The 20,852-nt window shown below is 33.8% G+C and overlaps 2 protein-coding genes across 3 annotated transcripts; one reads left to right on the top strand and one right to left on the bottom strand.

The window, feature by feature from the left end:
* Window positions 1-383: 383 nt before the first annotated feature.
* LOC126664597 (uncharacterized protein At3g49140) lies at window positions 384-8,255 on the bottom strand. 2 transcript variants are annotated; one of them, XM_050357071.1, is made up of 12 exons: window positions 8,005-8,255; window positions 7,203-7,332; window positions 6,697-6,916; window positions 6,467-6,569; window positions 6,322-6,386; window positions 4,896-5,012; window positions 4,708-4,806; window positions 3,693-3,846; window positions 3,044-3,153; window positions 2,624-2,773; window positions 1,669-1,764; window positions 384-671 (listed from the first exon to the last, which is right to left on the bottom strand). In XM_050357071.1, the coding sequence occupies exons 1-12, from the start codon at window positions 8,039-8,041 to the stop codon at window positions 558-560; spliced, it is 1,395 nt and encodes a 464-aa protein (XP_050213028.1). In that variant the 5' UTR covers window positions 8,042-8,255; the 3' UTR covers window positions 384-557. The 2 variants fall into 2 exon arrangements, with proteins under 2 accessions (XP_050213028.1, XP_050213029.2); XM_050357072.2 differs by lacking the exons at window positions 7,203-7,332; window positions 8,005-8,255 and adding an exon at window positions 7,114-7,154 and having other exon boundaries at window positions 6,697-6,922.
* Window positions 8,256-19,756: 11,501 nt separating this feature from the next.
* LOC126670189 (uncharacterized) lies at window positions 19,757-20,512 on the top strand. Its single transcript, XM_050363857.1, has 2 exons — window positions 19,757-20,029; window positions 20,078-20,512. The coding sequence occupies exons 1-2, from the start codon at window positions 19,757-19,759 to the stop codon at window positions 20,510-20,512; spliced, it is 708 nt and encodes a 235-aa protein (XP_050219814.1).
* Window positions 20,513-20,852: the final 340 nt, after the last annotated feature.

Raw genomic sequence — 20,852 nt, 5'->3', positions numbered from 1 at the left:
ACTTTAAGAATAGATTATGCCAACAAATCATTTACTCCCTCCGTCCCATTCTAATTGACCAAATTTTCTATTTTAAGTGCCATATTCTATTTGAAAACTTCTATTTATAGAATATTTTTCACACCACTTTTTTTCTTTTACCCTGATCAATTAATGCATTTTAAAAGTATTTTTTTAAAAAGTGGTGAAACATTTAATATAATATTATAATATGAGGATATATAAGTAAAGTTACTAAAATTTCTTAAATAATGTGCAATAAAAAATTTCTCAATTAGAATGGGACCGAGAGAGTATAATGTTTGATTGGATTAGTTATAACGGGAGTATATTCTTTTCAGACTAGTCAAATAATGCCCTAATAACACATGTAGAAGAGAAGAGATCAAAAGGCTACAACTTTATTTGCCCGTAGGTATTGTACAAATTTGTTAGTACACAGCTGAGGGCTTTTTATTAATCTATCATAACAAAGCTCTATCAGACTCCTATGCAAACAAAGACCAACCAAGCCTGATTTTATTCTAAAATGTTCATTACCGTTCGTTACAAAAGAATTAGAACAATTTTGAATCCTTATGCCCGTCGCTATGACTTCTAAATTTCTTTCTTCGAGATGGTGGAAACAGTAGTTGATGAATCTGCTTTTCTGCAGCAGCTTCACTTCTCGCCTGCATATCATGTACACCGAAACCACCAAGTGCAATCAATTTTTTGAATGAAATACTAAGTTGAAATTAATATTTTTCAAAGATAGAGAGGAAAATGAATGATAATTCGACAAAGAAGAAAACTGTTATCAGTTATGGGCAAAAAATGCAGATCAAGTAGGAAAGACCAACAATAAATACAGTTACCTTAGATCTATTGCAATAATTTTATATTTGCCTGCTGTAATAATAGATCTTTACTTTTGATTGCTAGTGCATCAGTTTTCTTAATTTTATAAAATTGAAAAAAAATACAACAGCTGGCAACTGTAAATTTTTTGGTTGTCTTAATAGTATACAGTTTTGAAACTGCTCCTAAACTAGCAATGCATGTCATATTATGTAGTTGTCCAGCAATCTGATAATCCAAACGTGACATATCAACCTAAGAAAAATCTCCAGGCAGGAGAATTAGACAACAGAGATGATTAACTGATTTGGTTGCTCCTTACTCACAAGTCCACATGAAACCTTGCTTGTTGCTGTCAAGATGTGGACAGTTCATTAATATTGTAAATTTCAAGATCCGAAAATGGGTTCAACACAAAAATGTTGAGCTGGAGCTACTCGTATAGGGTCTCAAAAAACGAGCATGATGAGAAAGTAAGTTAACAAGTTCAGAAAAGAGGCAAAAAGGAATATATTTCGAGTAAAATATGATATGACAATAAATTTGTAAATAACAATATCAACGAATAGTTTTTTATCTGTGTGTCTGTTAAACAACATCCAAAATCAAAATGTTGAAACGATGGCCACAGATAATAGATCCACCTATTCTTCTACTTCTACACTGTGAATTCAGGTTTCATGAGCATTTGGAAGAACTAAATAATTTAGAGTTAAGCGCATAAAAAAATAATAATTACCAAACCAATCCGAAATTGATTCATTGATGAAACAGATTAGTAAAGAGTTCCTCCTTTTCCATGTTTTAAGCACATCATAAATTTCTTACCCGGGCTTTAAAGGGAAAACGATGAGTTCGTACTTCCACTCCCGAAAAAATGCGTACATCAATGCCAAGGCTGTCAACCCCAATCAGATTTGCACCCTAATAAAAAATGCAGGCTAAACATATCACTAAAAGTTACATGTGGCCGAAACAAATAAATAAATTAATTTATTGGTGTGTCTGTGTGCACATGTACCAAAATTTCATACAAGACAGATATGCATCATCAAACAAGCATGCATGGATATTTCAAATTAGCCTTCAAAAAAACTATTAGCTCATCCTCAAATCAAATGGCTAGCCTGATCGAAATATGCCCGCCATAAATCACAATTAATCAAAACAGCAACAAACTTCTTCATCCCTCCTTAAAAGAATAATCACTTAAAGCTCAACAGCCAATGAAGCTCAATAAAGACGTCAAGACTAACAGGCAGGAGGGACGGCAGCACTAGAGTTTTCAGTGAAGCTTGCCCCGAATTGTATAACTTATGTGGCAAGTGCAGATATTCTCGGAAAAATTTATAGAAACACATCTTGGTCAAAAGTTACTCCGAACAATATAATATTGTCTAGAAGGTACCATGACCTATAAAGGGTTTATTCTCATTGCACCTAAAGACAGGATGATCCTACACAGGCAAAAGAGTGTTTTTTTTATCAAACAACGATAAACTTTCATGACCTAGACAAGGTGAAGATAATTCATTGTTTAAAAGTACACCACTTAAATAATAAACATGTATAAGTTCCCAATGACTTCTTCATTTGTAAGATTAACACTTGGATAGATGGGAATCATCAATACAATTTCATGAACATTCATTAAGAAACAATGTGCATATACAAGAAGAATTTTATTTTATTAATCAGACCAAAATAAACAAGCTTTAATTGAATTATGCATAAAAATAAGAACTGCAATTTACAAATTAAAGCATCGAGATACAATTATTACCTCGACGTGAATGCCCTTTTTCTTGCAGAGAGCTTTAAGAGCAGCATTGCATCTGATTCCCATCTCACTAAAGTGTTCTAAGATTGCAGAAGTGCAGTGTACAAGGGCATCTGGTTCAGCATCTTGAAAATCTAGCAAACTAATTGCAGACTGCATAATTGAGACATGTAGATTACAATCAAACAACATTTGCAACTGCCGTAATAATAAAGGCTTTTCTATAGTTACTTTGTTTATAGTCTACTTTGTCTATTATACCATTAGATGAGAGTAATTATAATTCATCTAGCGGGAATAAACAAATAAAGTAACATTTACTTTGTAAAAATCAAAGTAACCATAGAAGCCACAGCTAACAAAAAGATCAAAAATTCGATGTTTGTCACAGTTTATGAATAGACATATTATAGTTACACATACCTGCATGCGGTATACAGAGAACAGCTCTATCCTCATAATTTCTAATTTGTAGAGAGTTGAGCCAATGCTTCTTTCATCGCTTTTAGAGCTAAAGCTCAGTATTTCCATATCTAAATAATAGCAAAGGATACATATGATGGAACAATTCTGAAACAAATGGCAATAATTTTAGAATAGGAACTGAGTTTTACAGCAATGACTATCAGAAGCTTGTGTATTTGTGCTGATATCCGAAGTTAAAATACGTCAAATTCTAGAGACTCAACCAAACCTAAATCTTTAACTCGTTGCAATTTGATGTACGAATCACGAATGCAATAGATTTGTTAAGTAAAGTTAGTAAATCTCTAACAAATTCTAAATATTAGAAACAACACTTATCTTTTAAGCAACAAAATTCAAATTAAAACTGTTCCAAGAACATTTTTAGATGCATAGATGATCACATACATAGTGCTCCTATATTTTCTATTATGTCCCAGTAAATAAAGCAAACCAAAATCAGAGAGTTCTACTGAAAGGTAACAGAAGCAATTATCAAAATCCTTGAAAAATCTAGCTGATTTCAATAATCCAATGTAGCATAATTAAGTTTGAGTACAGGTCCACTATGATATTTAGATATAATAGCATAAGCCTTATACAACACCTTTCCAGTTGGAATTGTAGTCATCACTGTCTTCACAGTGAAATAAACTTCTTATGTATGATTCTTCATCAGCAAAGGCAGGTCTCAAGCAACCCAAAATGGAAACACCATTTGATGGATGATCCATCTTTGTATTGCATTCCATAGCAGTTGCCTATGAGAAAGAAAAAGCACAAACACATTTAATGCAAAAACAACAGATAATTGCTGGCTTCACCAAATGTTAAATTATAGTTGTGGACTAACATCCATTAATATAACAAAACGGAAAAGTGGAAAAGATCAGTCTGAGCACCAATGTCCCCTCACAGTTTCTCTAAAAACAATATGCATTAACCAGCCGCAGGACAATTACAGCTGCCGGAGTCGGCATTTGCTCTCTTTCAGCTAAGCTAAGCTTAGTATGAAGCATCTTCTACTCCTAGGAAGATCTGGTAGCTAAACAAATGATCACTCACAAATAAATATAGAAATTTATTGGGTGGATTAACATTCCCAAACATCTAATTAATTCACACTAAAATTCATACCAGTCTATAACTTTCAGAAGACATACATACACTATAGTTTCCCTCATCTTTTTATGCAAAATATTATAATTGATCCCTCACATCTTGAAGCCCGTCCTTTAGGGACAACTATGAATTCTTATTTTTATATAATCAGTAAGTTTAGCACAAGAACCAAAGAACCTCACAGATAAAAAGTTAACAATAATTTAGTTCTTCAATTTTAAAAAGTGAACGTAATATATAAATTTATTCTCATGGGAAGGTGTTTTCTAGTTTATCATAGTGCCTATTAATCAGTCTTTGTAATGATCTTCCAGAAGTATTTTTAATAGAAGAAGTTCGACACCAAAGATCAATTAAGTAATGACAGTGATGGTTATCAACTACCAGCAATCATCATCCCGTTAGATCTTGATTTACATATCCAATACACAGCTAGGTATAATGTAATCTCCACATGAGTTAGTTATCTGCAAACTCAGAATAAACTAGGATTTTATCACCTTTGTCAAGCACTTTGCAAAATAAATAGGATGAACCCAGCTGGAAGTTTCAGGCATCCCCCAATCAACTGGAATGTCGGACACTTCAGAATCCATTACCTATTCAAAGTTAGTGCAATTGAGTAAGAAAAGAAACACAAAAGAAATACACAAGTATACTCCTGAAATGAAGAGAAGTGATAACTAACCTCAAAATAATCATCATCAAATGGAATATCATCCATACTGACAATGTCAAAGACATTATACTCATTGGCTATCCTTTTATTCTCGTACATTGGAATATCCATCCCAATCAAAACATTCTGCAGAAGATATGGTGATAATTAGAAAAGTGAGGTATGTTCATGCAAATCAAGTTGTAGTAAAATTACAAGGTTGTCAAATACCTCCTACCTATGTAAAATAAAATCAACTCAACTAAACCTTAGTCCCCACTAGTTGAGGTGCAAATATAAACGTATTAGTGTATTACCCTAATTTACAAAGTTGATGTGTTTCAGTTTCCAAATATAAAGTAAATTACTATAAATTTGGAAACTTTGACGCATTACACTGCTTTTCTGTCTCCTTTAGAAACCTTTCTTAGTTCTTTAATAATTAAACAGTACATAGCCAAAATAAATGCATTAGTTAGGGTTACAAACTTTGCATCCTCACCTTCCCCTATCAGGGCATGCAATGTTTTCTTTAATACCTTCCGATGCGATTTTATGGCTTTCATAACATTCAGCTAGACCCTAATTAACAATTCATCAGTCAAAAGATCAACAAATCTCGCTACATTTTCTGCAATAAATGTTCTGGGCACATTTCATACACACATACATACGTTAATTTTTAAAATCTGCTGTTGGAAACCTTGAAACAATCATGACACTGGTTATTTCAAACAAAGTCTGCATAAAAATTCCATTCAGCAACCTCTTGTAGAAAAATAAAATGAAATTGAGGTGAAATCCAGTGGCAAAAAAAATTTGTGTTTCAACAGATCTTAGAAAGTGTTTTTCAATAAGCAGCGAACAGCATGAGCATACCGATAAAGTTTAAAAATTGACAACAAATAGGATGTGAGAATTAATTAACATAATGCGTAATGCATTTGTTTTTATATAATACTCCCCTCCGTCCCAAATTGATAGGCACTATTTGAATTTTTTATCCCAAATTGATAGGCACTCAATTATTACTTTAAATTATTAAATATCATATAAATACCCTTATACTTATAGTAGAATGCATCAAAAAGAAGAAAAAACATCATTTAATGACACAGAATCAGTACTTAATTACATAATGATAATAATTTTATTTTCTATAAATTGACTAATTTTACCTAGATTAACTAAATTTTTAATTTTTGTGTTTTGGCTTAAACGTCCTAATAACCTATCAATTTGGAACGGACGGAGTAATTTCCAACTTCTTGCTCACAGAATATCGAGTTTGCACTACCCTGCTAGCAAATGTTTGATAAGCATCATGGACACACTAAATAACATAAACTATTCCTATAGATGCAAACCAGCAGGACATACAAGTAGCAGAAAAATAAGTTATTCTATGTGTTTGTACCAATCATCAATAAACATTTTAAAACAGTTAGTTTCTCACCACTGGATTAGTAGCACCAGGATCTTGTAAGATGTTTTTATCATCAAAAACTTCAAAAAATATATCTGAAAAAAAAAAGAATACAATAAAATGATCAAATCCATTTAAATTAATATTATTTAGCATCATCAGGTATGTAACCTACCTCCATAATCATCAACAACATACTGAAACTCTGCCCATGAAATTTGTTCATGTGGTTCACTGTGAACATTCCCAGGAAAAACAAGCAGTGCTCTGTTGTTAGCCTACAACAGATGAAATGTTTTATTATGCATTCTCACTAAAATAAGGAATGTTAAAGCGAAGATTAACAAGTATGTTCATGAAATGATACTTCAGTTATTGTCACCATGAATTTATCCAAGCAATCACCTCAACAGTTGTCCTTGCTATTTCAGCAGGTGTAAGTTGTGTGTCTCGCATTCTTCTATGGACTTTGACATCTTCAAGAGGATGATAACTTTGGTCACCTGTATAACTAGAAGAATCTGGAACTGAATCAGAGTAATCTGCAGCAACAGAAGCTCTCCAAAGGCCACGATCACGTCCTACAGTTAACCAATAGAAATGTGTTGCTCCAAAATATGGATTTGTATACCTGCAATTTACATTAACAAACTGTTATTCGACTCGAATATGCTGGAGATAGTAGCTTAATACAAAAGAAGATAGACTAGAGCACTTCAGCAGCAGCCCACCCTCCTAAAAGGATAAATAAGGGATTAGAAATATGAAAAATAGATAGGTCCTTGTATAGTTTTGTGAATGTTTCAAATTAGTTGCACATGCCATGGACTAGAAAAAGGTAAACTCATATCAATCTCAAGCAATTTAAACATGATTTCCTACTTCCTCAATTAAATAAGAGTTCTTAAAAGATATGCCTTATGCCGGAATAATCCGGAGTTTTGTGACTGTCAATAGGAGGTTTGATCCAGGAGTTGGCGCCCCTATATGATGTTGAGCAATTAAATCCATCAGCATGGCATAGTTGACAACTGGAACTACCTGAAAACGAGTTTCACAAAAAAGAGAATTGAAATCTACATTAAAAGTCAACAAGAGCAAAATATAGAGGCCGAGTTCAATTGCCTACTCAAATAGGCCAGTAATCGCACATTAAATCAAACCAAATCTTGCACAATAAGAGAAGTAAAATTGGCATTCCTCTGAAGCTAAAAATCCAAATCTGATTCACATAAAATTTCCATCTCCGTTCTCTACTTCGTATCATTAACAACATATCACTAAAAACTTTAACTTCCATTTGCATTCAAAGATGGAGAGGAAGTGTAGAAACAGAATGTAAAACAGGTAATTTTTTAGATTTAAAAAGAATTTTGACTTCAGTTTCTATAGATTTTTGTAATAGAGAAATTGGCATGTGGGATTTTAGTCTATAATTAAAACAAAGCAACTCCAATCCAAAGTAAGGCTTTGTGAGCCAACAGAAAAGCTCTTCAAATTTACTCAATGAACACCTTACATAATCATTCACAAACCAATAGGCAATGAGATAGTGTTGCTATGATCAATAATTTCAACAAAACCCCAACACAAAAAAGGTAAAAAATTCAAAATGGAATTGAAACTAATCAAAATATCATAATGGGTATCCTCAAAGCATCGAAAAACAAATGGGTATTCACCAAAAATAAAAGTTTTTGAAATGAGAATTACCGAGAGAGAGTGAAGAAGCAGCTGCTGCGATCACCATGAGAGAGAGAGAGTGTGATCCAGAGGGCGCGTGCGAAGAAGAAGAATCAGATGCTGCGAATATGACGATTGATAGTGATGGATTTGAGTGAGAGATTGGGCCAACAAAATCTGTGTGTCAGCTTGCAACTCTTTGTTTTGTAGTGAAACTACTGAGAGTTTGTGCACAGAAAATGGCTGATCATGATGGGCTTTCACTTCGCGTTTTGCCTACCACAAAATGCATTAATTTCGTTTCTTGTTTTATCCCTTTTTATTTTATTTTTTCTTGCACCAAAAGAATATTCAAATACGTGATAGTATGATGTCAAATAGGCTTAATTATTTTAAAGCGCATTTTATGATTTTAATATAAATTTTTAATTTTTATAATGTCAAATATTAATTTAAAAAAAATTATAATTTAAAACACCATGCAATTTTTGTTAAAAATGGTTAATGTAAACGTCGAATAGTGTTATTCTGATGTCTGTGTCTGTATTCTTTTAACGAAATTTGCTCGATATTTTAAATTTTAAAAATATGATAATTTATGTTTTAAATTTTCAAAATTGATTTTTTTTTTAAATGAACACATATCAATTCACACCCTCAACTTGGCACGGAATATCAAATAGGTGTACAAGTTTGCAAAACCATAAATAAACACACTATTATGTCAAACTGGATCAAATACCCCCTCTCTCACTCTTATCCCCGTGTTTGAAACACACTTTCCATTAGAAAATAAAAAAAAGTTGAAAATAGTCCTTCTACTTATTTCATTCATTAGTTTATCCGTGTAATTTTAAAACTTCATATATCACTTAAAATTTTATTTTAAAATACAGGAATTTCGTTGCACTTTTTACATTTTGATAGAAGCCAAAATTTTAAAAGTCATAAACCTAATCTTATTCCCATGTCCTTTTTATTCTTCAAATCGCCGCCGCAGCCGCTTTCTCTATTCTTCTTCTCTTCTTTAAACCACCGGCGCTAGTTTTCAGTATCCACCTTCTTCAAGCAATAACGTCCACCATTCCTTCTTCTGAAGTTCCTCCGCCACCATCACTAACGACCATCATTGAACCAGACGAATGAACCAACAAATTAATGAACCAACAACTTTCTTCAGTCACTGCTACTCTCCTCGAACGATCACTACTACGATGAATAGTTCCAGCAAAGAACGACGAATGCAAGGACAATAGATGATGAAGGCAAGGACAATAACATATATGTTGTTATTTTTTAAAAGTTTGTTTAATTTATTTCGAATTGGTTTGTTGGTTTATATTTGGTTAATTTACTGCAACATTTTGCTCTTTTTTGTTGTGATTTTTCTATGGATGATAGTGTTAGGCGGTAGTGGTAGTGGCACCGCTCGTAGTTTAAGTTGTTTAGGCTGGTGGCTGGCGGTTAGTTAGGCTGGTGGCAGGCGATAGTTTAGGTTAGGTTAATTGAATTATATTAATTAGGTTAGATAATTATGTTTAATTAGGTTAATTAAGTTAATTAGAATTTTAAATTTTAATTTTAATTAAAGTTCAATTAGGGGTATAATTAGGTTAATTAAGTTAATTATAATTTTAAATTTAAATTTTGATTAAAGTTCAATTAGGGTTATAATTAGAGTTAAGTATGATTAATTAAGGTTAATTAGGTTAAATTATCAATCTCATTTTGTTTTTGTGTCAAAGGGGTTGTGAGCGGGATTTCGGGGTCACTCGCACAAGCTTATGGCTGACTTCGGATCTGGAAAGGTTTTGACAAATGGAGTCGCCACCTAGTTCAACTAGAAAATGCCTTTATACCGACTGGATAACCTTACTCGCCTTCGGTAAGGTTATCGTACGCCAGATCAAAAAGACCGAGTTCGTGGCCACTACCAAAACTCTTGTATTTAACTTCTCAATTACACTCTCTTTTACAAGACATATTCAATATTTCATCTTAATCAGGTATAGAGTTTAAAGGAAAATTGATGGAAAATTAACACGTATGAAAGTGGTAAATCACGTAAGACGCGCATATAACTCAATTTGGACTAGCATTTGGGGCAAGTAGCAATTACTCTTAGACATTCATCTAAACCTGGTGGTTTATGATAAATAGTCAAGTCTGGCTGGTCTAGATATTTTACATGCATAGAGCCTAAAACTGGATATCAAAGTTTGATTGATTTTATTAAGTTATCTTGAAAGCCTATACAACTTCTAATTACATTTTGAATGCAGTCCTATGATTTCTAAGTGATTTACTGGTTTGATTGCTAATTTAACATGTTAGTCCTTAAACTTGTTAAATGATGGACTGGGCTTGCTAGGGAAAGCGGTAAACAATGCCAACGGGCCCATGTACATTTAATAAACATGCAAGGTTAGAAATACTTTTATACATTGTCGAACCGGAGTGCCGGGCACTCGCCACTGATTTGGATATCGTTCTGGTCATATTCTGATCTCTGGCTGAACACAAAAGTTCTTTGTCTCGTCGATAGGGATTCCCTAGTACAAATGGGGTCGATTCCGAGTTCAAACGAACCTGGAACTGCTTCTGGAAGTTGCTGGTTGCTCGCGGACTCGGATTCTAAACCCGATTGATTGGCTGATTACAAATTTGAGCTTCAAGGCCCGAAAGAAAATTTGATTTAACCCATTACAACAGAGATTAACATTCTACAACTAATTATGAGTCTGTGGCCTCAAATCTGGCCTAATTTCGAGATCAAATGAGCCCGAAAACGCGAAAGCAGTGCTCGAACTATGAATTAAAGATCTGGGTGCATTCTGAGGACAAAGGCATGGCGCCAATTTGAGTGGTGCCGGCGCCAAAATGGAATGGCTGCGACGCCACAATATATTGGCGGCGGCGCCAATCCTTGCCCGGTCAGAGGAGCAACTTTCTAGGCTCGGAAAACATGCAAAACAACTCAAAAACACGTTAAACGCACAACACTCTAGAACGTACCGGAATTGGAATATAATGTCTAAAATTGAAGGACACCCTAAAACATATGTTTTAAGCTGATTTCATGAATATCATGGTAAAACAACAAAGAACACAAAAAACATGGCAGTCATGGCAATTTGAGCAACAAACATGCATGCTAAGCGTTTAAATTAAACAGTTTCAACATGTAATTAATAAGATATATAAAAACAGCCCATGGATGTATTTCTAAGTCGATTTTATAAAAAATCATATTAAAAAGCTTAAAAGCATGGCATTAATGGCAGTTATGGATAAGGCTGTGCATAAACTGAATCAGACCGAGGTTCCAAACTTAAACCGAACCAAAAATAGAAATATGGTTCGGTTAGTGCGAAATACAAGTCGGTTCGGTTAGACAACAGGACAAATTTGGTTTTCGGTTTTCGGTTCCGTTTAGACTATTTTAAAACTATATACCGAAAAATCGAATTTTTAAATTGACGTCGTTTTACTTATAATAATACGTCGTCGTTATATCAAAGAGTGAACCACTTTAACCCTAACTATATGTCACGACCCAAATTATTGAGCCGCGACCAACGCTAGGGAATGAGAGTGGTAGCTGCAAATCCCGTAGCAAGCCTAGAACCACTATAAATTTTTTGCAATTAAAATATATTATAATTCATAAAGCATTCCAGAAAAGTTCTTTAAATAATATAATTAACTTAGTTATCTTTTAACATAGTTTACAATTTTGAAATACTGTTTAAATCCAAAACTTTAATCATACACTGACACCTACGGACTACTGGAGCTCTATAAGGACTCGTACTTGTGCAAGCCAAGCGACTTCCGACACAAGAAAATTGTCTGTCTGATCCGACTCTGATCACCTGAAAGGCAACACTGTGAGGGGGTCAGTATTTTGGGAAATACTGAGTGAGTTCGCAAATTACTAACAGTATTATAAAAACATAACATCGCATGCTCAAAATGTATATAAATTGATACATAACATAAGAAAATAATGTAACGTACTCAAGCGATAGATCTGATCAAAGCTCTGATCCTAAGCTCCTAACTCATCTTACTATATCGTATTCTTATCGAATCATTTCATATCAAATCATTTCAGTCCAAATGGTCCAATCCCGAGATAATTAAACCGAGTTTCACCGCGACTAATATGGGTCCTGAAATAGTTCCACCGAGTTTAACCCCGTATCTATCATTCATAATCCAATTTTCATATTCAATATCGTATGTGCATTTCATAATCTCAATGACAATCTAGCCACGCTAGACTGACTCAATTGCTGGTGATCACACAGCCTATTGACACCCAATAGGTAGTTAGTTTTCTCGGATCGCACACTAGATTCTTATATTCAAACAATCAATGAAACAATATGTCATACAATCAAATCATATAAATGCGATATATTTGATAATAATATTCATAATATATAAAATAGCTTTAATAAAATAATATACGGAAGTAAAATGCAACTCACGTGGATCGCTAATAATCCAAGATAATAATAATAAATAAAATGTCGATCCTCGTTGAACTTCCTTGGCTCGCCAAGTCCGTAACTCGATATTTCGTCGTATCTAATATAGAATTCTATCGTTATAATTTTTAATAATAAATTCTATTTTAATTAACTTTGGTATTAATTAAAATCATATTTGATTAACCAAAACAATTTACTTCAAATAACTTAACATTTTAAGTTAAATTTAACTTGTTCAAAAATTGGTTTTCTAGCCCACTTCGGCTATCAAAAACGCTCATCTAAAACCGTCTGTTTACCAAACACATTTTACATTCTTATAGTCCATAATATTATAAACAACTTTCTTTTAGACTCGAACTTCATTCGATATCTCTAAGGTCTCCAAAATATTGCTCAAAGTTAGCTTATGAAAATGTCCTATTTATTTCATGTTTTTCAACCAACTTTCAGCTATTAAAATTGTTACTTAGAGTCATCCAAACTCTAAATAAAAATTACATTCCTAAAGTTTGGAATGACACCTACAAATATTCGTGACTTTAATTTGAAAATAACGCTGGAAAGTGTCGGAAATTAAGTCGGAAGTTGCCACCGCGAACTGTTTTCTAAAACTGCTAAAAACAACCCTATCTGTCTTTGCAGCAATTTCTGCTGCTGTTCTGCCACTGCTATGGCAGCAATTTTCTGTACTTTCATTCTCCATATTATAACGAATAAAATGACACCAAAATCGACTCATGTCAACATTTCGTTAGCTCCTAATCATTTTTCAAAGTTAGCTCCCCGCTAAATTTTATTCTTGCTTTAACTTGCAATTTTTCACTTATGTTCAAACTTTAATATAGACTTAAACACCAATTCTACTATCAATCAATCAACTTCGTATGAACCCTAATAATGTATCCTCTATACATTTTTCATACCTTAAATTCATCTCTTAAAAACACTTCTACAATAACTTAAGTCGTTGTATCATCCATCGCAAAATAGCCAAACTTACGTCTAATTACTCGAAGTAAAAAACACACGTATGGGACCTAACGAGCATTAAATTTCCGCTTTCCCCGACGGCCGAGGGCTGCGATTGCAGCCCTCAAAGAGTTGTTCAGCTCTGCTCGCAAGAATTCTGCTCATGAGAGCAGAATTTGCTGCTCACCGGAGCAGATTCCGGCCATCGAAATCCCACTCCGACGTGCTTTTGAGGTCAGCCAAAGATTCATCCATTTACACACTTAAAACCACACAACACAACTCTCAATAACCTCACCCAAACACAACATCAAAACTGAATTTTCAGCAACCTTAACAAAGCAGAAAATCACTCAACTTAATCTCAGCAAATACCACTTTATTCTTAACCGAATTAAAAACTAAAAAGGTTACCTTATCCGTGAGTGAGTTAGCTCTCCAACCGAGCTTGAATCATAAAAAACGGTGGCCAGATCGTGGAGTTATGATGATTGCCGTGGTGAGAGGTCAAGGTGAAGGTGATGGAGATGGTGCTTCGGTGATCTACAAAAATGAGGGTTTGGGTTTCAATTTTTTTTTCATTTTCTGATTTTAGATGGCAATAGAAATTGGAGAGGTGCAGAGATAGGTGTCCTCATCTTGTTAATTTGGATAAAAAATAACACTCTAATGCTTGAATTGTGCACCTCTTACAATTTAATCCTTCGATTTATAATTCTTCCAATTTAATACCAAATTGTTTTCATAATTAAACGGAGCCTAGTCGATTATTCTTTATTGATAAATAATGGAGTCCATCATATTATTTATTTATCCGGGTCCAATAAATATTTTATATCATTTTCCTTATTTCGATAATCAAGTTTCGCTTAGTTAAAATACTTTTTGTCCATATTACTAAAATTTAATCTTAACTCCTTGATTTTATTTTACAAACATTATCGTAAAATTTATTAGCTCGGGACTTTCTATTTATTTTATTTTACTTTATCAACCTTTCTTTGGTCCCGCTCAAATCCAATTTATTGAAATGATTCCAATGGACTCGCTCTGACCAAATTTTTATTATTTGACCTCAATCCTGATATCCTTGATTTAATTCTCGCACTTATGTATCATGGCACCTTACTTTGTACTCTTAAAAGTACGGGGTATTACACTATATAAGCATTAGTTCATCCCTTTATTTTTTTAACCTAGTCGTATACAACAGCTCTTCTTCTTCTTTTTTATCTCAAATATTCCATCTAAAACACCTAACATATGCTGCAAATTCTACTCTTTGATTTCTGACTCTAACTTTTGGTTTTTAACCATCAAATCTTTCGGTCTGTTATTTTTTATCTTGTAAAAAATTGATGTTTTTGTTCTTAGAATTTGATGTTTATGTTGTATCCTTGTACATTTGGTGTATATCGAAATATCCAACATTGTTTATTATCCGTTGTAATGTTTTTCCATTTATATTGTGTATAATTGGGCTTATTTAAAATTTCATACATTAATTTTGAGGTATAACCGAATTATAAATCGAAAACCGTACCGAACCGAAGAAATTTTTTGGTGAAAATATATTTTGGTTTTGATTTTTTTTATTCCGTAAACCGTTCGGTTTTATGTTTTGCACTACCGAATCGCACCGAAATACCGAATGCACAGGCCCAGTTATGGCAAAAATACAATTTAGGTAATTTACAGCAAAGCGACCTAAACATACAGTCTAATAACCTGAAATCTAGAAATTCTAAATAAACATGGTAAAAGTGATGGAAAAAAGATTCGGGTCCTCAGAAGTACCATTCTGAGTTCTTGGCTCGTTTTCTAGTGATTCTGACGTGGAACCCAGCTTCAGATCGATGTGCAGCACTGCTTTCTTGATTGATTGAAGCGTTTAAGCTTGTTTTCAGGACTGGAATGTGCATGTGTGTTTGTGTGTTTGTGTGTTTGGTGATGGGGTTCGGCCAAATAGGTATTTTTCTAGGGTTTACGTGCTTGATTATGTTTCTGGTCCGACCCCTAGCTAGGCTGGTTAAGGGTTCTATGTATAGTAGTTAGGGGTGACCTAGGGTTAGCTAGAGTGATAGAGTTAGGATTGTTAAAGTGATAAGATGGGTAAGTTTAAAACTCTTAATTAGATAATTACTATGTTAATTTCATATTAAATCATTAATTAGGGGATAACTATGTCTAAAAGTGCTTTTTAGTGCCCAAAAGTGTTAAAAAGGCTTCTGAGACCTTATGGGTTTGAGTATGGTCAAGTCACATATAGTTGTTTTGGATTTTTATATGCTATTTACGAGTAATTACGTTTCAATCCTTCAAGTTTGCAGCTGCACACATATCTGGCCATCTTGAATCCAAATGTAATACCCCGTACTTTTAATAAAATACGTATTGCAATAATGAATGTTGAAAATAAAAACGCAGACATGGTTCCCTTCCCCTACCATCAAAACCCTAACACAAACCCTAGCCAAATCCTTCTTTTTCTCGTAGCTATGCTAGCAAACTACCAAACCTAACCCGCTCTCAACCTTCAGATTCATCTCAAGTGGTCATTTACTTCGAGAATTTCCCACAATATTGGAAATATTCAGACCTTCAAAGGGTTTTCGGAAAATATGGTATTCATGGGAAAGTTACAATTGCACGTAGGATGAATAAGGCAAATCGTAGATTCGGTTTTCTACATTTTGAAGGCCTTTACAATGTCGCAGATACTCTATCAAGGCTGAATACGGTTTGTATTCGATCGTATAATATTAGGGCTTTTGGGCTCGTTACCCTTTTATGAAAACTCCAGCTCCCGTTAGGGTTCCTCCTGCAGCAACAGCTAAACCTCCCGTAGTAGTCAATCATCATTCTCCGACGAAGACATTCCATTCTTCAATCAGAGATGCAAGATCATATGCTCAAGTTGTCAATCTAGAACCTATTTTGGTTTCTTCTCCTCTGCGGGCACAATTCTCTTTTGAGAATTCAGTTATTGCATGTGTTAAGCACTTAAAATCCATTCTCCATGCATGCAAATATCTGCATCAAAGAGGAATTAATTTTAATTCCTCTTCTTTCCTAGGTGGAAAATTCATCTTGCTTAATTTTAATTCAATGGTGGAGAAATTGAACTTTTTGAATATGGACTGCTCAGATTTCTTTGTTTCATCAAGCTCCTGGAATTCAGATTTTGTCACAAAGGAGAGGTTTTTTTGGGTGAAGATTTTGGGTGTTCCAATGGCTTTTTGGAATGAATCTCTATTCGAAACTATTGGTGATCGATTGGGTAATTTTTTAACGGTTCATCCGTTTGTTAACTCGATGGAAAGAATGGATTCGGCTTATGTCCTTATTTCATCGGGTTTTGATAGAATAGATTGTTCTATTCCGTTGTTGTTAGGTGATAAAATTATTGAAACGGATTCACTGACCTTGTTGTCAGATTATCAAGATGATTCTTCTGACAATTCGGTTTCTGTTGATAGTGATGGTTCTATTTCAGCTCCGGGTATGAATGTGAAATCTGTACATCAGTCCCTTACAAAAACTCAGTCAGCTCCTGTTTTGCGATTAACTTCAGTTCAGACATTGAAGGAACCAATGTTAATTTCTCCAGTTCTTGCATCAGAATCAATTGAGGCCATTCCTGAAACGATCCCAGTTGCTTTATCTCAGTCCCCGAATGATTATCCGGCCCTGGATCATCCAGGTATTACACAGAGAAGGAAAAGAAGGTCTGAATCGGCAACAGAGGTTTCCTCTTCTCTTGATACTGATTGTATTCCAAATCACAATAAAATCATTTCAGCAGATTATGAGGCAAAGGCAGTAAAAGAGACTTTATCAGATGAAATGGAAATTACTTGGAACATTGGTGTTAATATGGGTATTTTCTCAGAGGCAAAAAAATAAAAAATTACTGCTTTTTTACTGGACATGTTCTTTAAGGATCCCAGGAATGCTTCTTGAGAGGTTTTTTTCTTTTCCAGGATATCATTTTCTTTTTATGTCTAGTTCATTTAATTGTATTTCGTGGAATCATGTACCACAATAAATGACAACACTTAATAAAATAACTCACAACTAGCAATTAATTAATATACATAAATATAATTAACTATACTTACCTCGATCGCATAAATCTAAGTACCTGTTGGTAAAAATACGCAAGCGTACGTATGCCAACTTTTAATATAGACTGCGAAGTCCAGATATCATACCCACAGAGAAAGCTTCTAAATACAACCAGTTAGGAGACTCGATTTGGATAGTTGAAAAGATATTTTCGTTTTGTTGTGTAAATTAAAGACAAAATTAAACTAGTGTAAATTAATAAACTAAAGCTGAAATTAAATTGATGTTAAACAATAATAGGTAAAGCAGGGATTATTAACTTTCATTATGCTGTTCAATCAGATTGGAATATGGATTTGGTTGTTTTACTAAGGTTCAGGCTAATCGTAAGCACCTAAAATTCTCTCTCGAGCAATTTCAGGCAAAAACAGTCAATTAAACAATCAATAGGCAACTACTCACTCTCGTGTTATAATTAACCTAAATAATTAATTGATTGATGTTTGTGAAGCAAACCCTAAGAACACGTATTTGTCAATTCACTCTCGTGCAATTAACTCCTACGTTCTTAATTATATTGGTCTATTTTAGTTTTACTCTCTCAAGCTAAAACCAAAACACAGGACAATGAATAAATTGGCCAAATAGATTCAAGTGTTAAGAACTATAATTAAAACATAATAACAACAACAATCCACAAATCCAATTTGTTTAAACAGACATAAATCCCATTAATAATCCCCACGATGGGTTTAGTTACTCATGATCAAAGATAAACCAACAATATAATATATGAAATTCATAATTGATAAGATTAACAATGGAAAAGATCTCTCTGAATTATCGTACCTTATTTGCATAAAAATCCCAATATAATATCGAAGAATAAAATCCAGCTCTAAGAGTAATCAAATCGAAGAACGATGAACTAATACTGAAATTAAGCTAATCTAATGTTTTTAGTCTAATACAATGATAAACTAACTAAGCGAACCCTAATTTGGTTGTAAAAACTACTATATATACTCGCTGTCAGTCTTATATTCGTATTTTGGTGAAGTCCCGAAGTCGCCCCTTCATAATTTTAGAATCGGAATGAAAGATCGGGGTCAAAACGTAATTTTAGACAACTCAGCAGCTAGGCACTATGGGAGGCGCGTTGCGAGGCGCGTTGATTCCATCGTGCCTTAAAATCTCAGCATAAATTTCCCTAAGGCACGATGCGAGGCACGATGCTACCATCGTGCCTTCCATCTCGCCTCCTCTTCAAGTAAGAAAACAAACAGAGGCACGATGCGAGGCACGATGCCACCATCATGCCTTCCATCTCGCCTTCCACCAAACATGAATAAAACTAGGGGCACGATGCGAGGCATGTTGCTTCCATCGTGCCTTCCATCTTCCCTCAGGAAAAATCTCAGAAATAGCTCTGAGACTAACTCGAAATGCCTATCCAACTCCGGTCTTGCTTAAACTTCACCGTATTGCTCCGATTAGGTCCGAAACTCCGTGAAATCTACGTGGTAGTACCTGAAACGCTCAAATAAGAAATAAGACCCAATATGCATAAAAATGATCACTAAACACACGTAAATAACTCGTAAAACAACGGTAATATAGGAGTAATTCTACTCCTATCACTACCAGATGGTGCTAACCGGCTATCTACTTTATCCGCGTCTCCTAAAATTATTTATAATTCACATACTTGTTAATTTAATATTTAAATTATTATATTAATTGATAAAATTATTATTATTCTGTTTTGTATGAAAATATTTATTAAATATATATTTATCTATCAAGAGTCTCACACGGCATAAGCAAATTATTATAAGTATACTTTATAGACTTAAGTGATAGAAATTAAACTTTTGTTATGAATATAATGTGAATATGATGTATGACAAAATTACCTATCCAATTAGGTGAAAAAAAATTTCAACCCTCCATTTTTGACATGCATGTAAATGCATTAATTACATGGTGGGTGAAATTGCCTATAAATAGGATTCCATCCATGTAAATTTCACAATTGGAAATACTCATCAAAGAAGTAAAAATCTTCACAAATTTTTGCTCTCTTGTTGTATTATTAAGTGTTCACTAATTATTAATTAGTTTAGTCTATAAGCATTATCTATATTATCATCAAATTTATAACATGTTATCAGCACCATCGTTCTATTAGTTTACGATTCTCTAATCCAAGAAGATTCGGTAAAGTATCTCAAAGTTTAATCATGTCAAACCTTACAAAGCTTGAATTTACGACACTTGATGTATCTGGAAAAAATTATCTGTCATGGATACTAGATGCAAAAATACATCTGCAAGCCTCTAGTCATGAGGACACTATTAAAGAGAGAAATAATGCCTCTACTCAAGATCGTGAAAAAGTAATGATCTTCCTTCGCCATCATCTTGATGAAGGATTAAAAAATGAATATCTCAGTAAAGATAATCCACTTGTTCTCTGGAATAGTTTAAAAGAACGCTTCGACCATCAAAAAACTGTAATTCTTCCAAAAGCTCGTTATGACTAGATGCATTTAAGATTGCAGGATTTTAAAAGTGTTAGTGAATACAATTCTGCAATATTCCGAATAAGCTCAAAGCTAAAATTGTGTGGAGAAACAATTACTGATGAAGATTTATTAGAAAAAACATTCTCCACTTTTCATGCATCTAATGTGGTACTCCAGCAGCAGTATCGTGAGAAAGGCTTTAAGAAATATTCAGAGCTAATTTATTGCCTTCTAGTGGCTGAGCAGAATAACGAGCTGTTAATGAAAAATCATGCGGCACGACCCACTAATTCTGCTCCATTTCCTGAAGTAAATGCGAGCGCATATAGATCTCCTCGTGGTCGTGGTAGTGGTCGTGGTCGTGGTCATGGTTATGGTCGAGGTGGAAATAATTACAACCATGTCGGTTATAATAACTCCTTTAAGCATAAGAATCACCACCAGAAGTGGGATAAGAAGGAGGAAAAATAAGAAAATAGGAACAGTGCACAATACAAACATCAAGTGAAAAATGTCGATTGTAAATGTTATCGATGTGGCATGACTGGGCTTGGTCGCGTACCTGTCGTACGCCCAAACATCTTGTTGAGCTTTATCAAACTTCCCTTAAAGAAAATGGAAAGAATATAGAAATAAATTTTGTTTCTGATGATGATTTTGACCACAGTCTGATGCATAATGACTCTATAGACATGACACATTTAGATGTTTCTGATTTTCTTAAGAACAATAATAATGAAAACTAATCCAGCATGTATTGTAATGTTTTTATTATGTATTGTTGTGTTATTCTATAATTTCTTATGATGAA

Source organism: Mercurialis annua, linkage group LG1-X (genome assembly GCF_937616625.2).
Source record: "Mercurialis annua linkage group LG1-X, ddMerAnnu1.2, whole genome shotgun sequence".
NCBI lineage: Eukaryota > Viridiplantae > Streptophyta > Magnoliopsida > Malpighiales > Euphorbiaceae > Mercurialis > Mercurialis annua.
The sequence above is the reverse complement of the archived record's forward strand: the minus strand, read 5'-3'. Positions and strand labels throughout refer to the sequence as shown.